At 38.2% G+C, this 20,054-nt stretch overlaps 2 protein-coding genes across 5 annotated transcripts in view; one reads left to right on the top strand and one right to left on the bottom strand.

Annotated features, from left to right (window-relative positions):
- Window positions 1–2,707, bottom strand: part of ctdp1 (CTD (carboxy-terminal domain, RNA polymerase II, polypeptide A) phosphatase, subunit 1) — a 102,614-nt gene extending 99,907 nt beyond the window's left edge. For both annotated transcript variants that reach the window (XM_041809297.1, XM_041809298.1), the window contains exons 1-2: window positions 2,222–2,707; window positions 655–738 (exon numbers count right to left, since the gene is read on the bottom strand). In XM_041809297.1, the coding sequence (XP_041665231.1) occupies window positions 655–738; window positions 2,222–2,517 (380 nt within the window). In that variant the 5' untranslated portion in view covers window positions 2,518–2,707. The remainder of the gene's footprint in view (window positions 1–654; window positions 739–2,221) is intronic.
- A 3,506-nt stretch (window positions 2,708–6,213) lies between these two features.
- adck5 (aarF domain containing kinase 5) lies at window positions 6,214–18,649 on the top strand. 3 transcript variants are annotated; one of them, XM_041808048.1, is made up of 15 exons: window positions 6,214–6,331; window positions 8,540–8,631; window positions 8,714–8,863; window positions 9,668–9,743; window positions 10,758–10,958; window positions 11,037–11,177; window positions 11,486–11,599; window positions 11,698–11,829; window positions 13,130–13,213; window positions 13,306–13,387; window positions 15,250–15,328; window positions 15,408–15,499; window positions 16,802–17,054; window positions 17,164–17,280; window positions 17,679–18,648. In XM_041808048.1, exons 1-15 carry the CDS (start codon window positions 6,308–6,310, stop codon window positions 17,779–17,781), a joined length of 1,740 nt encoding a protein of 579 aa, XP_041663982.1. In that variant the 5' UTR covers window positions 6,214–6,307; the 3' UTR covers window positions 17,782–18,648. The 3 variants fall into 3 exon arrangements, with proteins under 3 accessions (XP_041663982.1, XP_041663981.1, XP_041663983.1); XM_041808047.1 differs by having other exon boundaries at window positions 6,267–6,331; window positions 8,545–8,631; XM_041808049.1 differs by lacking the exons at window positions 6,214–6,331; window positions 8,540–8,631 and having other exon boundaries at window positions 8,816–8,863; window positions 10,763–10,958; window positions 17,679–18,649.
- The last annotated feature ends 1,405 nt before the right edge of the window (window positions 18,650–20,054 follow it).

Here is a 20,054-nt window from a genome sequence, read left to right as displayed (position 1 = left end):
ATCATCCAAATTATGAAAAGTCATCCAAATAATGGTGATTAGTCATCCAAAATACCTAGTTTCAGTCATCAAAAAAGTGAAACATATATTTGAGTTTAAAAATATACCTTGTTTGTTAATATCAAAGTAACCAGGTTTAACATTGTGTATACTACCAATGTTACCTTTAAGGTACCAATGTCACTTACAAATCCCTAACAAAGTTCCTTTAATAACACCTACACTTTCACAAGTTTTACTTTCAATCAATAGCCCTTCAATACAAACAGCATAAAAAATGACTGAAAGACTGCAGGGCAAGAGAAATGGCTGAGTTGTATTCAGCTTTCTTTTTGTGACCTGTAGTGCCCCCTGATGGTATTAAATGAAAAATAATCAACCACAAATATCTGGATCACAATAGGTGAGTTTCATTGCACTGTACAGTGCATTTTTAAATGTTCATAAGCTTTTTCTACTATCATAATAATATGAAAATACAAATATATTAAAGAATTTTCAAGCATTAACTTCTACATTCTTTTGGCTGATTTGTGTAGCTTAATAAACCATATGGGTTACAATGTGAACAAAAGTGTCAAACATATCCACCAAAGAGAAGAGAAAAAGAAAACATTAATTAGTGGGAAAAATTAACATTTTGTAATTTCTTACTGAGTCAGATCCTGACCACATTCAGCACATAAACCCTTCATGACAATAGGATGGTTGCATTCCTCGATTCTGATGATCACACCCCTAAAAACAGGAAAGACAATGATGTTAGTGATGATACTTTATGTGCTTTAATTTGACAGGCAGGGTCTTTTTGTCAGACAGATTTTGGTGAAAAGTATTAAAGTAACGTCAATGACTGAGAGATTGGTTCTCACAGATTATTCCATGGTATTGCTGTGAGTAAACGGTAAATGCTGGTTCATTTCCAAAAGAACAAGTTGCACTCAACATATTTGTTTTATATGTATACTACACACGTACCTGTGACAGGCCTTTTTAACAACATTATTATAAACTAACTTTTAATACGTGGTCCTTTGGGGCTTTCCCTTTGCAAATGCTCTCCTTCAAACACCCAAATTCCGGTTTCAGTAGTAATACATTTTAACGCACTGTCCAGTTGTTATTTTCAGCTCGGGGTACTCTACTGTCAAAACAAGCAGCTTCAGACATTCTAATACATTTAAGTAATTTAAAGTTAGCAATAAAGTGGAACGAGCCCTTTAAATTAAAATGCCAGAAATGTACACTCTACGGAGTGGTTTGATTATAAGCGCCTGAAATAAGTGGAACTCAAAAGCTAGAACTTAAATGTTTGCTGGTGACATCGCTCGTTTTGGCGTTCTTGCAGGTAAATACCCGTTTCTTTTCTTTGTCTTTTATTATAACCGGGAATTTAGACGTAGGATGAACAACGACAGGCTCATGTTAAGAGGTCAACGGCAACGTAAAGGAACACTTTTAACTCATAGCAGCTCTCTGTCAGTGCAGCCAACCTTCATGGCTTGTTCACATTATGTGCACGCGAGTGTAAGGTGCGTCAACACCATCAACACAATCAAAACAGATGACGCTTTGCTCGACTTCGCCTTCAAAATAAAAGCTCAGAAATGTGTTTTTCTTCTTGTAGCCATGCTATTATTATTTAAACTTCAGGCTTGAGAGGCCATTTTTGTATAAATACAAACTTATTTTGAAATACGGCAAACACTGGTCAAGAGTTTTTTGTTTATTTTGACTAACTTGATAGTGAAACAAGCAAGTACTGTGAGCGTTAGATGGAGCATGGTGTTACAGTTTAACAAGTGACCGTGCTAACTGGTGACTATCAGCCGAATCTGTCAGTGGTTGTCGTAGAATGCTGAAACATCGATTTTATGAATCATACTTATAACGTAAAAATATCAGATGTCACTAGTACAAATCTAAACTACATGTAATCGTTTGGGCACTTCAGAGTGTCTTCAGCGTCTGACGACAACAACAAACACGTTCGGCTAAAAGTCCCTAGTCAACACGGTCACTCTTTATACCGTAACATCGGCTAGCAAATAAGCTAACCTTAACTTACCTAAACATATAGCAATGTTAGCTTGTTAGCTAGCTAACGTTGCACTGCGGGAGAAGTCAGTGACTAGCAAAGTGGTGCGAAAACCACAAATGACATGCTTCTTTTAGTTTACCCAAGCAGCAAGCATGCCTTATACCGGGAACGGCGACTTACCCCGGGTGTATGACTTGTCCAAGTTGACAACATAGCTCCTTAACTACTCCAGCTCGGTCCGATTTCACCTTCTTCTCAGGCAGCCTGGGAGCCTCTGACCCCCTCTCCTGAGGTATGGGGGCACACAGTGCAAGCACAGAGTCCACATTAACAAGAGCCCCGGGTTTGACTTTCCACTCCAGAAGTCGCAGAGGGAGAGCCCCGGTTGGCCAGCAGATATCTGCCACCTGCACCACGGGGCCCTCAGCTGCTGCACCGCCGTCACCACCGCCAGAATCTGCAGGAGGATCCTCCATCTGCCCTGTACTAACAAAAATCCCGTTAATGTTCCTAAATGGACCGCTTATAACCTGTGCACTAGACCTCGCAGTGTCCCGTCTAGCATTTAAATATGTAAACTCCCAACTGCAGAGGAAATTAGAAGAAATGTGCGGCCAATTCGATCACTGAAGCTTCCACAGTCAGCTTGGTTCGCTCTTCCCGCCCGTAAACAGGAAAGCGCAATACCGCAGCGACAGGAGCCGCTACAGCATCCGGTGGACGATGCAAACAGCAAGATGACATCAATTTTCCACAGGTTTCAAAATAAAACATCTAATAAAATATTATCACCACGTGGTTAAGTTTTACAACAGTCATCTCGTTGCATGCGTTGTGAAATTTTACGAGAGTGTACCGAGTGTTTCTGATATGATCATTCCTTACGCAGCCTATTTTGTTTATCAGAGATCACATTATACCCTTTCTTTTGAAGGCTATTCTGTGTTTCTGGTGTCGTATTGGATAAGTTTTGCTAGCATGATATTTGTAATTTAAAAAACTCCACAGTGACAGCTATGCATGTACAGCAAGAAACTTTAATAAACTATATTTTGATTTAACTTCCTTTGATGTGGGGCAAAATTTGACTGTCTCTTCTGCTGAGACTTTCTATTAAGCTTGAGGTGGGGACCCCAGAGGCCTGTGATGTAATATGATGCAAGGCAGAGATAATAACCTAACAACCTCTCTTGCGGCGTCCTTAATTGTCTTTGGGTGCTCCACATAGTGTGAACAATTACTATTACAGCCTATGGTTCAACATGGGAAAACAATGTTGTTTTTTTCCTGTGATAATGAGGTAATGTCAAAGTATTTCTACAACATTGCCCAAATTTACATGTTATCATATAGTGAAGTGGTGTTTAAAAATATGTATTTCCCCAGGGCTTCCCTCGACTAATGATGCACTTATCAAACATGTTTGCGTTATCCTGCTGATTTGTTTTTCTGTCAAGTTTTGTTCCATTTAGAGTCCAAGCTGCATCTTTTATCGTTAAATAAATTCGTTTTGTTGAAATATTGAAATCTGGAAAACAATTTCTCTTTTAGGAGATGAGGTCCTAAGGACAAGTTGAGAACCACTGTAATAGAGTAGGCTACCTTGAAAAGTGCATTTTAAAGCACACTCGGCTTAAAGCAAACGTCGAGGTTAAGTGGAATATTTTTGTGCCCTAAATAATAACGTACTGTTGATTATTTGTTACAACATCCAGTTGATGTCAACTGATACAACTACAAGAACACGTCTTAATGGCGCGCATTTCTTTTACCCATATCTTGTCGATTTGAGATCTTTATCTCAGAATTTTGATAATTATCTTTAAAGTTTAGTAAAGAGCTCCTAATTACATGTGGAAAAAATCTTGTTTTAAGCCTACTACACGAGGTATCTTTTTTTTTATTATTTTATTGTACTGTATTTTATTTTATTTTGGTGGTTAAAATATTTTTACATTCTTGCACAGACAGTAGATTAAAAACCGAAATTTGAAATATCAAACGGTAAATTCTATGGCAGGCCATTTCTTGAGCCAGTGGTTCTCAACAAGTGGGTCAGGACCTAAAAGTGGGGCATGAATGTATGCCTTGAAAAAATTGTGGTCAGAAGTTTATGATGAAATGGAAGCCCTGAGCCGGCATGCATCTATATATATTATTTTTCTCATTTCACTGTAATTGATACATTTTGGTAACCTTGCAAAGCAGATGGATACGCCGGTTTCCTTGTTTCTCACTGGCCAATCTGTCTTGAGTCCAAGGTTTTTTTTTTTTGTAAAGAGATGATCTACAAGTCCATTAAGTTTCAAAATCCAATGTTATGTGTGCCAAGGGCTCTTTTTTTTTATTTTGTAGGGAACGCCACTGAGCCAATAAGCCACGTCCACCCACAAAAATCATATTAATCATCTCAATATACCACTGAGAATTTTTGTACCAAGTAAAACATATACTTTTGGCCATCAAAAATGGGTAAGGTCAATGTCTTGGGAACTACCTGAGCAAATTATAGCATGATTTTGCCAACCAATAAGGATCTGCCAGGTAAATTTTAGGAGCAGTGACTTTCTGTTGCCAGAGGTTGGCGCTATATATTTTTCTATATTTCAAGCATTTATGTGTTCTGGCCTGAACTGTTTAAAGCACACAAAATTGGTTCAGTCACAATAATGTATACGTACAATAATATAGTTATTAAGGTTTAAAAATACATGACATCATGGCATTTGTTTTGTAGGTCACGCCGCCAAGGCCACACCCTCTGATGGAAAGTCCATTTTTGCACCGGCATAGATCAACGGCTTTAGGCCTCTCTGGCACTAATTTGACGTTGATGGATTGTCTTAAAACAGCAGCTTGCACCATAAACCTTGCCATAGGAGGCCCTATGATGTATGATGAATCTGTCTATATTAATGTGTGCAGCTATGGATCCTTCATAAATACAGGAAGTCTGAGTCCAATTGGACAATGCACAGCTGACGTGTAAGCAACTCCCTGTTTGTCAATAATATGCAAATTCGAGGGCTCGCCACCGCCTTTCAACTAATGACAAAGTCCTAAAGAACTTTTCATCATCAAGGTCTCATATATCTCCAGGAAAAAGTAAAAATTGAGTAAGATCAAGTAGGACACTTGGACAGGCCCAATTTTAGCTGGTTTATTCAAAATAGCACATTTCCTGTTTGAGATGGAAACATGGTCCCACTAACCTTGCAAAGCAGATGGATGCGCCCATTTCTGTGTTTCTCACCAGCCAATCTGTCTTGCAAAGCTCCCATCTGAACCGTTTGGGCCTGGTTAGGAAGTGACAGAACCAATCAGCGTTAAGGCGCGGTGGAATCGTGACGTAAGCAAGCAGCAACAAGACGCCGGTGTAGTTATGGCAGAAGACATTAGCGTGGATGCTGCTAAAGCGCCAGTTTTATCATAACTTGATGACGTTTCTTTGTTAAAAGACCAAAGAACAGCAGTGAGGTGTTTTCTTTTCAAAAACGACAAAAGTCGTGTACTGACATGTCTACAGTCGCCATGGTTCGCGTTATGCAGTTCTCTATGGAGTTTACTCCTTGGCATGGGGGCGCAGCTTGATTGCAGCTATGTCACATGTTTTTTTTTGCTCTGATTGGCCCAAAAGGATGTGACAGACAGAACATTCATCCAGTCACCCTCCGAGTTTTTTTTTCAAAGGCTCTGCCCTTTCCCAAACGCTGTCTATGAGAGGTTTACTAGATGGATGTGTGAAACAAATCCATCTGGAGTGTTAGGTTATGGTCCCACTGTTTTTTGTAGATCTCCCGAGCTGCATCCACACACCAAATTTCATAAATCTAGGCTAAACTGCCTTTGACAGTGTCCCATAAAACCACGAAGGGCGATTCCTTTCTACAGATGACGATTAGTGATTAGGGACACACATGAAGGTTAAATAAAAAAAAACAATGCCGGACATTTAGAGATTAAAGTCGAAATGTAGAGAGTAAAGTTGAAATTTCGATAATAAAGTAGGTATATCATTTCGAGAGCAAAATCGAAATGACGAGAAAAAAGTCGAAACTTTACTGTTACAAACAGCGGATCTTAAACAGTAAGCTTTAAGCGAAAACGGAAGTCAGTGGACGTACTCCTCTTGTTATGGGTTCTCTCTTCCTAGTTAGTCGCCCGCCCCGATTCAGAAGTAGGTGGTACTTGCAGTTTATCACATTGAGAAAGACACCCTGAGAGTGACACATCCATTTGACCAGATTCAGTTTTATCCATGACAACATGCAGGGAGAGACCAACAGAGTGGTAAATAAACGAGCTTTTAATCATTTTCGGGTTGGGTTTTACAACGTTAGTCGGGGCAGCTAAAGTTAGCTAACTGACCAACAGCTAGCCAAGTTAGCGTCAACAATAACTAGCCAGTTATGTTAGCCACAGATACTAACGATGTAAAGAGCCTGTTTAAGACTTTAAACTTCATTTTGTGTTTGTTATAGAAAAACTGGATATATTAATGTTACGTTTTGATATTTAAAACATAAAAATGTCAAGGTCGGTTGACTGTTTCACCATTTCTGTTGTCACTGTGTTTTAGTGGTTTGACAGGTGAGAGCAGCAGTCCCAAATAAGAAACCTGTCAGTGAATGTCTTACTGGTAATTACCACTGCTGATTAGATTAGACAGAAAAAAATAGCCAACATCTAACTGTTCCTTCTAATCCCACACAAGAGGCATGTTTTTGAGACTGGTTTAGCACTGTGTGATAGTCAGAGTTTGTTTGATATTTTAGTACATAGGTCCCTGACACTACTGCTATCTGTACATCAATTTGTCTGCACTGGAGACATTTTGTCCCTCAGATGCAGACAAGGAACAAAAACAACTAAGTACCCCAGCTGACCATACTGACCTTGATCTAGAATCCCCCCATAACCTTCTGCTTCCTTCCCAGCAGGCATATACAAACATAAACACTCACTCGGCATATCTCAACCACACTGTCTAGGCTCATATTATTAATCAAGATTGTAGTCGTTAATGAAAATAATCAATAAATGGTTGCTATTCAAAAAGATACAGCATCCTACCTGGGGAAGTTATAAGAATATTCGCACAGGGCTTGAATATAAACATTAAAACTGGTAAAATAAGAAATGTAGAAACAGGCAAGGTTGAGACCCTGGACTGCCTTTGGTAAGTACACAAAAATATGTACGTGAGAATATTTTGGAAGGAAAGCATCGTCAATAACTGCCTGCAGAAGATGGAGTATGAAATGAAATACTTGTGAATGCAAAAATTTGTCAAAATCTGCCACCATTTGAAAAACAAACACTGAGAGAAATATCTAATTTTCAATCAAACCTAAGACAATGTAAAGTGTTCTTTTGAAAAACAACCCAGCAAACTAAAAACATTCCCTTCATCTGCTAGAAAGCAGGAGTATATGGATTGCTGGGCATTCCAGCTGTGTGGAATGCTCATCATTGATATGAGAGATATCATTGTCCCAGATCAGCATTGACAACAACCAAAATAAATAAATAAATAAATAAAATTACTGCCTGGTGGTTCGATGCCTCTGCTAGGTAAACATTTGCAAGAAGATAAAGTTACAGTGGTAGGTCAAGAAGAAGGACTGAGGTAGTTTTGACCTTGATGTACCTCCATAATGTATTCAATTTAGCTTGGGTCAGTGTGGACACAGTTTGAAGAAATTCCCCCAAAACATTGTTGAGATATTAGGTTCACAAAAAAATGATGAACATGAGGTCCAGTTACTTTGGCCTCCAAAACTAAATCAGTTCATCCTGGAATTATTTTAAAGTTGTGCACAGTTTGAAGAAAATTCCTTGAAGCATTCTCAAGATATTGTGTGAATAAAAATAGCTCAGATGGATGGACAGACAACCTAAAACGTTGAGCAGAGTGCTCTTGTGATGTTCAGCACAGCCAGTTACTGAGCTATTGGAAATTCACACTGAAAGTGATATATATGTAATTGTGTTCAATAATCATAATCTTGACATCAGTGAAAATAATAGTGATCATGATTTTTGTCATGATTGAGCAGCCCTAGCTTGAATCCAATTTGTGGCTCTGTGCTTCATGGAGTGGAAGTTCAGATTAGATCAGATGGAACCAGGAAAGTCAACTCATTTTCCAGTGAGATGCCAGAGGGATACAATGGTGTTGTCATTTCTGCACTGTAATTAGACCTTGTGCTCAAAATGTTTTGCTCAGAGCTTCACTGATACTGTTTATCTGGTAGATTAGCTGCAAAAATCCAATGCTATTCTGTTGAAAAATTCCTACTAAAGATTTGGCAAGTACAATAACTGTTCTATCTGTCAGATGATAATGGATATGTTGTTAGAGTAGTGTCCTTAAACCCCCTTTATTGTCACATCAGTTTAAAGTTAATGCAGATAAGATCATCTTCCAAAATAGTTTGGTTCATGGTTAACTTCCCATGTTTTTAGTTCTGTCTACAGATGTCTTTTTCTCCTCAGTTAAGGTTGTGTTTCCGTCACATGGCTCTGCTTAGAAGATGTCCACATTCGGGCCCTTCTCTACAAACAACAAGATCCTTCAGCTCACTGAGGTATAATACAACACCCAGGCTAAAATCACAGATGAGCAATACTTCTTCTTTGATGTAATGGACGTTCTGTTCCTCTTTCCAGGGAAGCTAAGCACAGAGGGTTGTTTTGGAAGACACTCGCTGGCCTCTCCATCGGCGTACCTGTGGCAGTAGGAGTCAAATATGCAGCTTCAGATCAAAAAGGAAGAAGAAAGATGAGGATTGTGATAGAGGGATTTGGTCGCTTCCTCAGGTGTGTTTTTACACCTCATGAATTCAAATGTATGCTCATAGAATTAGGTCAAAGTAAAGAGAAATTAGGTTAAGTGTTTATGTTTATGACATTTGTCAAAGCTAACATCAGCCATCGTGAGCTATTAAAGTTCAAAAGAGGTCACTCATCAGGACCACAAAAGTCATTCTTGATGCCTGCCATGGTTTATTAAGCTATGGCTGTCTCAAGTGGAACATCATTTACCTGCAGCAGCAGCAAAGTTGACATGGTTATTTTAAAGCCAACAATAGAGGTCGCTTCACTTGGTTCAAAATGTGGTCAATAATAATGGATTGGCAGTTTCGCTTTATATTTAATTAAATTGCACAAACTGCATTCATTATCAATGCAATCAGCTGATTTCATGTTTTTTATAGAAATTGGCTATTAATGATTGGTTCAACACAATCGGGGCATCTCTTGATGCACTCATTTAAAATGCCACATAACAAAATATGTATTTGTAATGAGAGGACACAGTTCACCAGGGATTTCAATAAGCAGGGCCTTTAATGAGAAAGACTGACAGTTTTCCAGTTTTTATATTTTAGTCAAACATGTAAAAGTTTAGCTAATTCATTCTCTTGAAGCACATTATACTTTAGGCCTATATTTTGACTTGCACAATGCTTCATCTCTCAAATGAACATTTAGCAGAATCCCAGTGTTTGCTGACCTCTCTGTTGATCGTGATATCTTTTTGACAGTGATTATAGTTGATGTCTTTTAAGTACATTTCAAACCATTAAGGTAGAAGCAACCGCTTCATTTATGTGTCCTTAGATCTCTCTCTGTGGGAATCTTCATCTCTGTGGATTACTGGTGGACTACCAATGTGTCTCTTCATGGTGTTGATGAGGTAAGTTTCATATTGTAAAGTAACTTTAAACCAAATTAGCAGCACAGGAACTATGCGCTTGTTTGTATAAAAATTCAGTAAACATTAAAAGTAAACATCTTAGCAAATGTGCATGTTAATGCACATTTGATAGGACAGAAAAGTAACAAGTTACCAAAGAAGAACAGATATATGTCATATTTTTCAATCCAAAGCTCCTTAGCTATCTGATTCCTTATACTTTTCTGTTGTATAGTGTAAAGACAAATGACAGTCTGTTTTTAACAGAAGTGGTATAAGAGGAGTAGATTTTGAGTGATGAAGTTAAAACAGTCATGATTCTACCTGTTATATCTATTTTATATTGCTGAAATAGCGGGAGAAATTCTCGTCCTCACAACTGGATTTCTTCAAGTTTCTCTTTAAAAGCTGAATTTTCATTTCCTTGATGTCACATGTGAACACATGACATTTTATTCAGGCTACATTGAATCTGCATAATAATTTTTCTCTTACTGTCCTATCACCGTAATCCAGCACTGATAATAAAGTTGCCTCAACCAGGGTTTTTCAACAATGCAGAGGAAAACAGGGTTTATTTTGAAAAAAAAAAAAAAAAAGACAATTTTTTTGTCCTAATTTCAAGTTGTAAAAGCAGCTCTGAAGAGACCTTCACAAATCCTGTAGAGGAGGTCTGTATATGAAACCAAAGAAAACACGGAATAATTAACATCCACTTCAAAGGTAAATAAAGCGTCAAGAGCCATGGCTTTCAGTTTCAGTGCAGCAGTAGAAGGACTACAGTGTATTTCAGAAAACACACAAAGGTCAAGGCTGGTGTGAGCCATGTTTAAGTTAAATGGACACAGCCTAATTTTCTCTGTGACAGTCCACTGAGCACTGAATGCTAAAACAAACATTTTAAAAAGGTTACATCTTGAGCTGTTGTTGCTGCTCTGTTCTATCACTTCTATGGGTGTGCAAGGTCTAATATTATAAGAGCAATCATGTCTCACTGCTGTCCTCCCCTGCTAGAACAGCCCATCCTACCTCACTGAGATGTCAGCATGCCACCAGAGGGCAGCAGAGTGCATGGTGGAAGGAGCCATAAGGAATGGCGGAATATACATCAAACTAGGCCAAGGTCTGTGCTCCTTCAACCACCTCTTACCCCCTGAGTACATCCGAACCTTACAAATACTTGAAGACAAAGCCTTGAACAGGAGGTACAAAGAGGTGAGGACTGCAGCACAAATAAAGCACATGATCCTGTGAGACAGGACATCTTAGGATTTTGTTTTTTCTCTGTGAAAGGTGGATGCTCTCTTCCAAGAAGACTTCAACAAAACGCCAGATCAGCTTTTTAAAGCATTTGACTATGATCCCATCGCTGCTGCCAGCCTGGCCCAGGTTCACAAGGCAGAGCTTTTTGATGGGACTCCTGTTGCTGTGAAGGTAAGATGAAAATGAACATCAGTTTTTGGCTTGTAAAATCAAGCACAGCACTGAAAGACTGAAAATTGATATGATGTAGATGCTGAATGGGCGCAGTAACTTACCTTAGAGCATATGTAAGAATATTTTGTGATTGCTGATGGTTGATTGCCATTGTGGTGGTCGGCTGAGTCTAATTTGATGACAGCATTTTTCATTGCAAATCTTGGGTTTACCTGTTTTTTTTATGTGGGGCCAATAAGCCAACAATGGTTTGATTCTTCAGCTTAATCTTTCATCCTTGATTTTTGATATTCTGTCCCTTATAGGTGCAGTACATTGACCTCAGGGATCGTTTTGATGGTGACATCAGAACATTGGAGATCCTGCTGGATATTGTGAAGTTCATGCACCCCAGTTTTGGATTCCGATGGGTTCTTAAGGTCAGAGAACAGATATTAGATATATTTTTTAACCTGCTTTAAATATCTTTCTGAGGAAGATGGCAGGTCAATATTGATTTTTGTTTTACTTTCTTTAGGACCTAAAAGGCACATTGGCACAGGAGCTGGACTTTGAAAATGAGGCCAGAAATTCTGAGAGGTGTGCAAAGGAGCTGAAGCACTTCAGTTTTGTTGTTGTACCCAAAGTTTTCTGGGAGCAAACTAGTAAGGTGAGCTATGATAAATATGGAAAGTAAAGATCAAATTTTTCTTTATAAAGGACTTGATTATTAGCCATGATGTCACAACCATCCAAGGTAGGCTTGGATTGTGAAACTGTGGAAAAGACTATGTATTCAGTCTTATGCCTTAACCCTAATCTTAGTTTCCAGTGTTGTTTTTACATCAGATAACATTTTTATTGTAATGGTTATCAGGGTTGCTGATTGGCTTGGTTCTAGGATTCATAACATTTATTTGAGTATTTTCATAAATGTTAACCCTACAAGGACAGTGTTGTCATATACAACAAGAAGAGATGTTTTATCCAGAGTTTAATAAATTTTGAACCATAGAGTTTACTCTGAAAGCCCTCCAGTGTGCCATTCTAATGACGCTATTCACGCATTTGTAGCTCTTACAGAATGTTTTCTATCAAGCCTGAGACTTCAGGTATTTTACTTTGTCTTTAAGGATTAAATCCACACCAGTAACTCCGATATTGGACATTAATACCGTAATCCATTTTTAAATCATTTTTGCAGTTAGCAGGTTAGTTCGCTGCCATATTGCCAGTTTATATCCCAGAATACATTATGACTGGGTGACAACCAATGACAGGCTGTTTCATCATCACACCATGCTTTGCCAAACAGCCCATGTGCACAGATTTATAAACCGGAGGAGAGAGCTTGAATTATTCATAATAGAGAAAGAGACACATAGAGGCTATAATTTGTTCCTGCAAGTTGCTGCAGACAGGAACTGCTTTAAATAATGACTCAAATTCCCAAAAGCATAAGGACTTGTTTTTGTAAAAATGTTATTATCTTGAAGACTTTATGACACAATTATTATTTTTTTTTTCAATTATTTGGCCACAAAGAGATAGGAGAACAAGTTTCTGCAAAAAGTAGTGATTAATGTTTACTGTGTTTAATGAATAAAAATCTTTGTTTTTAAAATTTAGTTTAGTTTTTTCTTTTGTCTATATAGTCCCATAACTTTTTAAAAATTCATGTGACATTACTGCAGCAGGCATATTTTTAAATCCCAGGTTGTCCTGAAGAAAATGATGGTCAGAGCTTGACTGTGCACCACAGGGTTGATGTTTTACAAGCTTCTTAAAACAAAAAGTCCATGCAAGACAAAATGGTTAAAAAAATAGATTAGGGCTCAGAGGGTTTCAAGGAGAATCTGAATGGGAAACTTATCTCTGGGACCAGAGCCACTGAAAAAATGGGCTGTCACTGTTGAGCCATATTAACTGGACCTCTGACATTTCTGTCTCTGTTTTTCTTCAATTCAAAGAGGGTGTTGACAGCAGAGTTTTGCCATGGTTGCAAAATCAACAATGTGGAAGAAATTAAAAGACAAGGATTAAGTTTGAAAGATGTGAGTTAAGCACTCTACACAGCAGACTATATTCAAAGTGGAATCGAATATAATCACTTTCTGAAAGATCTCGACTAATATTTGTTTTCTAGACCGCAGATAAACTGATCCGAACATTTGCTGAGCAAATATTCTACACGGGTTTCATCCATGCTGACCCTCATCCTGGAAACGGTTTGTATCATTGTGTGTGTAAAATACTATGTAATAATGAGATTGAACGGTATCAGTATTTAACATTTTAAACTGTTGCTTTCTACCTGCTGAATATGATTATGAATAATAACGTGCATGTTTCTTGTGACAGTATGCTGAAGTTAGCATTCAGCTCAAACAGTGTTCCCTCACAGGATGAAAGAAGCCTAACTTTATGTAGCAGGAAACTGGTACAGTAAAATCCTGACATCTGTGGCCAATCAGTTGGAGAGGAATTTGGCATCATAATTTTATATGATGTATAATTAATGATGTATAGCTTTAATGGCCAGGTTACCCAAGTTGTGCAGTGCTGTACATTTTAGACATTTAACTTAGTGATGCTTAATGACTGTGTCCATCTTAAGGATACAATGAATTATTAAAGCTGCACAGTGAGCATGAAATTAGAAATAGGGATGCACAGTTTAATTGGCATTATGTTGGTACTGGCAGATATTAGCTTCAAAACTGAAATATAACTATCCGCATGTATAGAATACATAGTTTTAAGAGGGACCAGCTGGCTATGTCAGCTGAACCAAAGCATGTGATCAAACGAGCTGCCTGCAGAGCTCAGAGATGGGGTTGTTGCAAGGGAGAGATTTTGGAAGGGCTGCAAAAAATTCTGTTGCACTGAAGGTTCCCAAGAGCACAGTGGCCTTGATAATTCTCAAATGGAAAAATTTTGACACAACCAGGATTCTTCCAAGAGCTGGTGGCCCAGGCAAACTGAGCAATCAGGGGAGAAGGACCTTTGTAAGAGAGGTGACCAAGAACCTTATGGTCACTGACCTAGCTCCAATGATCCTATGTGCAGATATGGGACAAAGTTACTGAAGGACAACCATCACTGCAGCCCTCCAATGTTCTGGACAAATGAGCAGAATTTTTTTGAAATCCTGTCTCTGAGCTCTACAGCAGTTTTGACCTCATGGTTTTGCTCTGATATACATTGTCAGTTGTGAGGCCTTAATTTTCATTAACTTGCAAAATGTCTAAAATTCTGTTTTCACTTTGCCATTATGGGGTACTGAGTATTAATTAATAAGAAAAACTGAATTCAAACAAAAGAGTGAGCATCAGGCTGCAACAAACCAAAACTGAAAAAGAGAAGGAGATCTGAATACTTTCTGAAAGCACTGTTCATATCAGTAACAGATAAAATCAGTTTGGGAATATCAGCAGATGGGATATAAGCACAAGTCTTAAAGATGCTTTTTAAAATTTAAATAAAATACGTATAGCTAGCCCCATCACTGCACATAGGCTGGCTACAAAATTCCAAATACAAAGGTTGGTTAGCTATAAGGGTGTCAAAAATTTCAATACTTTCTTACTTTCTCTATACCATGTGTTTAAAACTTTGCAATCGCCATTATTTTAATTTAATCATTTCAATAATCTGTAGTATTTGGCACAAAACTGAGAGAGCACTGTCTAAAATGCACCAATGTGTCACCAACAGTTTGCCTGCATTTGTTGGTCACCAAAAAGAAAACAAAAGCACAGTACCTGGTACCTAAAACTTGAATTCATTTTGCACTAGTGTCACACAGGTATTGATATTGTTTGTTTTTACCAATATGTAACTTTAAAATTCTCATATCATGTTAAGCCTGATTGGCAATGAATTTGAATTTATATTCTTTGATAATAAGCATCAAGCAGTTTCTAATACAATGTCATTTTTATGTCAGATTAAAGGAGTTGGATATCTGCTTAAACCTCACCTCATACATCATGTTGATGATCATTTCCATTTCATAGCATCCAGAACCAGATATTAGGGAGAGGATATTCCTATCATTATATGTTACTCTATATTTTTTCAATTGCAGTTCTTGTGAGACCAGGTCCTGATAAGAAGGCAGAGTTGGTGCTCCTGGACCACGGCTTGTATGAATACCTCAGTCAACGGTAAGATTCACCTGAGTCTGTTTGAACTCCAGACTGTACTTTACTTTTTACTCACCTGTAAATGTGACCTTTACCTTAGTGACAGAGTTGCCCTTTGTAAGCTGTGGAGGTCCATAGTCCTGCGAGATGACGCTGCAATGCAGAAGTACTCCAATGCACTTGGTGTCAAAGGTACATTTTCTTTACGTAGGGCATGCTGAATATCACCCCTGAAGTATGACAGTTTGCGCAGCAGAGGACAAATAGAATCTTAACTTTTCTGATCAGAATTGGGTCACTTTTATATCTAAGCCTAAATAAGATACAAATTAGGGATCTGGTTTTCAAGGAAAAATATGCTGTGTTCACACTGCAAGCCTGAATGTTTCATTCTGATTTGTTTTGCACAGATCTGATAGTTTTAGTCAGGCAACTCACTGTACATGTCAGCTGTCTGCCATGTTTTTTTTTTCATTGAGTGAGAGCATATTCTCCACCGGTCCTGCCAGTGCGCAACTGTCACAACACTTGAGTTATGAGACCTGAGCTTTTATTTAGCATGCATTTTTTATGTCTTCTAGTTATCTTGGTTTAGTAGGACCTGATAAGTATAATAACGATGGAGGGAAAGCCAAGAGATCCTGAGGGAAATTCAAAAATGTATTTCAACAGGTAGTTTGAAAAAAATGTCCTTATATGAGAATAGTCGGTTAATTTTACTGTATAACACAGTAAAGACAGCATTGTGCATTACAGAAAGGGCAATTCTACCAGACTGATGCAACAAAAGAGTTGAAAATATCCTGAAAGAAAAAATGTTAAACCGATTAGATTTTTATGCCTACATATTGAGAAACATTCAAGGTACACATTTTTACAATTTTTTCTACGATATTTTTTGGAAATGTATGCATACAAATAAAAATCAATGTAGACTAATTTATGCCACATGCAATAAGCATTTATACTTAGTTTTACTTGTAAACAGTTGGAATTTTTCCAAAATCTGCCCAAGCTTTATTTCCATCCTTTTCACCAGTAAATTGTCCTCATACCAGTACTTGCTGTTAAGCGGTGTTGCTGCTTGTTAGTATTAATAAACTTGCTGAATCTGCAACCGTATCAAAAGAGTTTTTGTACTGTAAACAGTTTTGTGTCAAGAAGGATGAAGGATGGGTCAAAGTTCAGCAAAATAAAAAGTAATGAAGCCAAACCTAATGGAACCCAAAATGTAATGTCCTCATATGAGGATGCTGGGTCATAGGAGGTTAGCATGGCCTAAATTTGGTTGAGAAAAAAATAGATGTTTTGTGACATGTGCTTTTAACACTGTAATAAAAATTCAGATCAGATAAGATTCTGCCTCAGATTTGGGCAAAAAATGATTTGGACCACTTTTGCCTGCAGTGTGAATGTAGTTGTAGCTTCTGTGTTGAGCAGATCCATAAATTAATTTGGAAATTATAACTAAATCAACTTTCTAATAAACTACAGAATACTTCCTCTTCTGTGAGATGCTGCTGCAGCGACCCATCAATATGCGCGAGCTGGGTCTGTCCAACATCCTCAGCAGGGAGGAGACAGCCTACATGCGTGAAATGGCCATGCAGCGCTTTGAAAGCATCATGCAGGTGCTGAAGGCAATGCCTCGACCCATGCTGCTCGTCTTCAGGAACATCAACACAGTCCGCAGCATCAACATCACTCTGGGAGCACCAGTGGATCGCTACTTTGTCATGGCCAAGAGGTAAGTTCGGTCAGTGAAGCATAGGCAAAGAAGTCCCTGAGTGAACAGTGTTGTCAGTGGATAAAATCACCTTAAAGCTCAGAATAAACAATGCATGTCTCATTTTTAGTGCGGTGCGAGGCTGGGGGAAGATTCAGGTGGAGAGGACCGGGATGCTAACCAGACTCTGGATCTTCAGCTGGGCCAAGTTAACATGGGAGAGCTTTAAGTTTGAGCTGGCCTTAAGGTAAAAATTCAATATCCAACAACTCAACATCATTTCTATTGGTAGTCACTTTATACTTCCTCAATGTAAGATTATATATTATACATTATTCATTATATACATTGTGACTCTGCATCTGATTCTGTCATATTAAAAAATGATCTGTAAAATCTTTCAGTTTAGCACTGAAGTTGAAATTATGGAAAAAGGGCATCCCTAAAAAAACATCTATATACTATGCAGTATCCCACCTTTTCAGGAAATTGGGTTGTATTTGAGATATTTGGTTGGAGTTCTGCTGTGTACTTGTAATCTATTTTCCAATCCATTTTCATGCCTCCACTGTATTTTTTAGGACCCAGCAGGTTTAGGAACCTGTTCTAAGTTCTGATTCTGTTATGTTTATAACTGCTTTACAGATGGGAAATGGCATCAATGACTCTGACCCGCTGGTTCGTGAGCATGCTATCGTACGCAGGTCTTCTGTCTCTGGATGCAGAAATGTACGAGTACCTGAGATAGCTCACATGAGCATGAGGAGCTATTCCAAGCACACCCTAATGCAACCCAACAGCTGTTCTCTCCTGTAGCATCTCGAAAAGCTTCAGCTACTGGGACTACTCGAGGGTGAGCACTTCACACCAAATTATCCAGGACACTAGTGGGCAGACATGACATCTCCTTCACGAGAGAATGTTTTGACCTGCAGGACCCAAAAGCACCAAACATTCTTCAGTCTAAACTCCTAAAGGCTCGGAACTCAATATCGTGTTTTCATTTTTTTAATTTAAATTAATTTTTTTATATCTTTTTGGTATTTTAATACTTCAAACTGTTGTACAGCAAACATATTGACATTTTAATGATTTTAGGCCAGTTTATTATTAACTATCAGGAAACATGAATTGTGTCCTACAATATTTTGTAGCAGATATTTCTTTTTATTGGAGCAATACTTATAAATGGAACTCTGTGATACATAATGCCAAACTGATGTACAGACAATACTGTAAATCTGCATACCTGCAGAGTCACAACCAACATTTAAAATATTTAATGGTACACCATGGGTTGCCTTGAAATTTCAGTGCTTCAATAAAAAACAGCAGCTTTAATAATGGCAATAAATAAACCCTGTCAAGTCTACAGGGAAACAAGAAAACAACCTTTGTTTTGCATCTCTTATCAGTGCAGCTTGGATTACAGTGATGCTGTGTTGTCCCATTTTCAGTTTCAAGAGTATTAAAATAGCAGCCCAGAGAAAGGGTTTTAATTTAATGTCATTGTTAATAAAATATTTATCATTTTTTTTAATCAGCAGTCCTGTCTTTATTAAAAGAGTGGTTCCCAACTGGAGAGTCAATACCCAAGTGTGGCTCTTGGATGTGAGCCTGAAACAAAGAAATAACCTGGCAAGAAGTCTGTGATGCAAGGAAGCCTCTGGTGAAAATACATACATCTTAGTGTTATAATTTGTGGTGTGTCAGTGTTTGTGTTGATTTGCATGCCACATTGCTGCTCCATTGATACCTCACAGAAGAGTTCCTGGGTGTACTGGTTCGAAACTGGTGCCATAATAAAATAATCATAAATATGTACAGATTTTCTATAAAAGCCCAAAATGTTGCACCGAGTCATCATCCAAGGCTTCTACTCCATTTACCTCAGAAGTTGGATGTTGGCGCTGGGAATGACATCACTGTGAGCTGAATGATGTACCGCTCCACGATCCTGATCAAATTAAGCTCTCTTTAAAGCACTTCCCCATGCTCGTATTAAACAATGTAACAAAGGAGATGTTTCACATGTTGCATTTAGAATCATCCACAGAGAAATCACGGTTTAATTGCTGTTTTGTCAACTGTAGTTGCCAGTGCAGCACGACCGTGTTTAAATATATGGGGCTGTTTCTGCGGCAGGTGGGCTGTGTGATGCTTTGCTAAAGCACAAAAAGTTGCATGCACTGAAACTGTTTAAATGAGACAAAAGTCAACTTTAATGCTCCCCTTTGTGTGTTGTTGGCCTATCACCACACATTCCCATTGGTGTGCAGAGGCGCAGAGCTCATATGCACTAATGACAAGGTTGATAACAGCAAGGCATTAATAGAGTGAAGATTAGCCTAATGTCAGTGAGAGCTGCAGTGTCCTGGCTACAAAGCATTGGCAGAACAAAAAGACATTTAGAGGAAAGACGGGCGGAACACAAATGCTCAATCAGAACTGGAAATGTTAACCACCGTATGGCAAAACATCTTAAACTCCACAACAGCAACATTACAAGCCATTTGCATTGACCCCATCCTCCATAAGGTAGAGTGACAGACAAAAGAAAATGAATTAATGACCCTAACCCTAACCCTTATCTGTATTTTACAAGTTGAACTTTTTTTTTTTTACCTCGTCTAAACAGTGATGTGGTATTTTTGTACTGTTCTTTCATACCTATTATTGTGTATACATGTGTGTATAGTTCTATAGGTGAGTTTTTCGCATCTCCTTTGACGTGTATTAGCACCATCTGCTAGAGGTTTTAGATGTTGACAAATGAAATGCATTTGTTTAAGTAAATAAAATGTACCTAATGTGATAGAAAAAATTCATGATTAAAAAAAAAGAAAGAAAAGAAGCAATTTAACACGAGCCGTCAACATGAGTTAAAAAAGTAATGCTGTACACTCTGTCTTTGCCACCCAGGCCTCAATGTCAATTGGCTGGCTCATGTGACATCTAGCCAATCATATAGCGCTGTTGGAGGGATACTAGGTGAAACTGTGAGGAGTGAAAACTGCCAGA

This window comes from Cheilinus undulatus, linkage group 16 (assembly GCF_018320785.1).
Source record: "Cheilinus undulatus linkage group 16, ASM1832078v1, whole genome shotgun sequence".
Classification (NCBI taxonomy): domain Eukaryota; kingdom Metazoa; phylum Chordata; class Actinopteri; order Labriformes; family Labridae; genus Cheilinus; species Cheilinus undulatus.
Note: the sequence above shows the minus strand (reverse complement) of the source record. Positions and strands in the feature narration are given on the sequence as shown.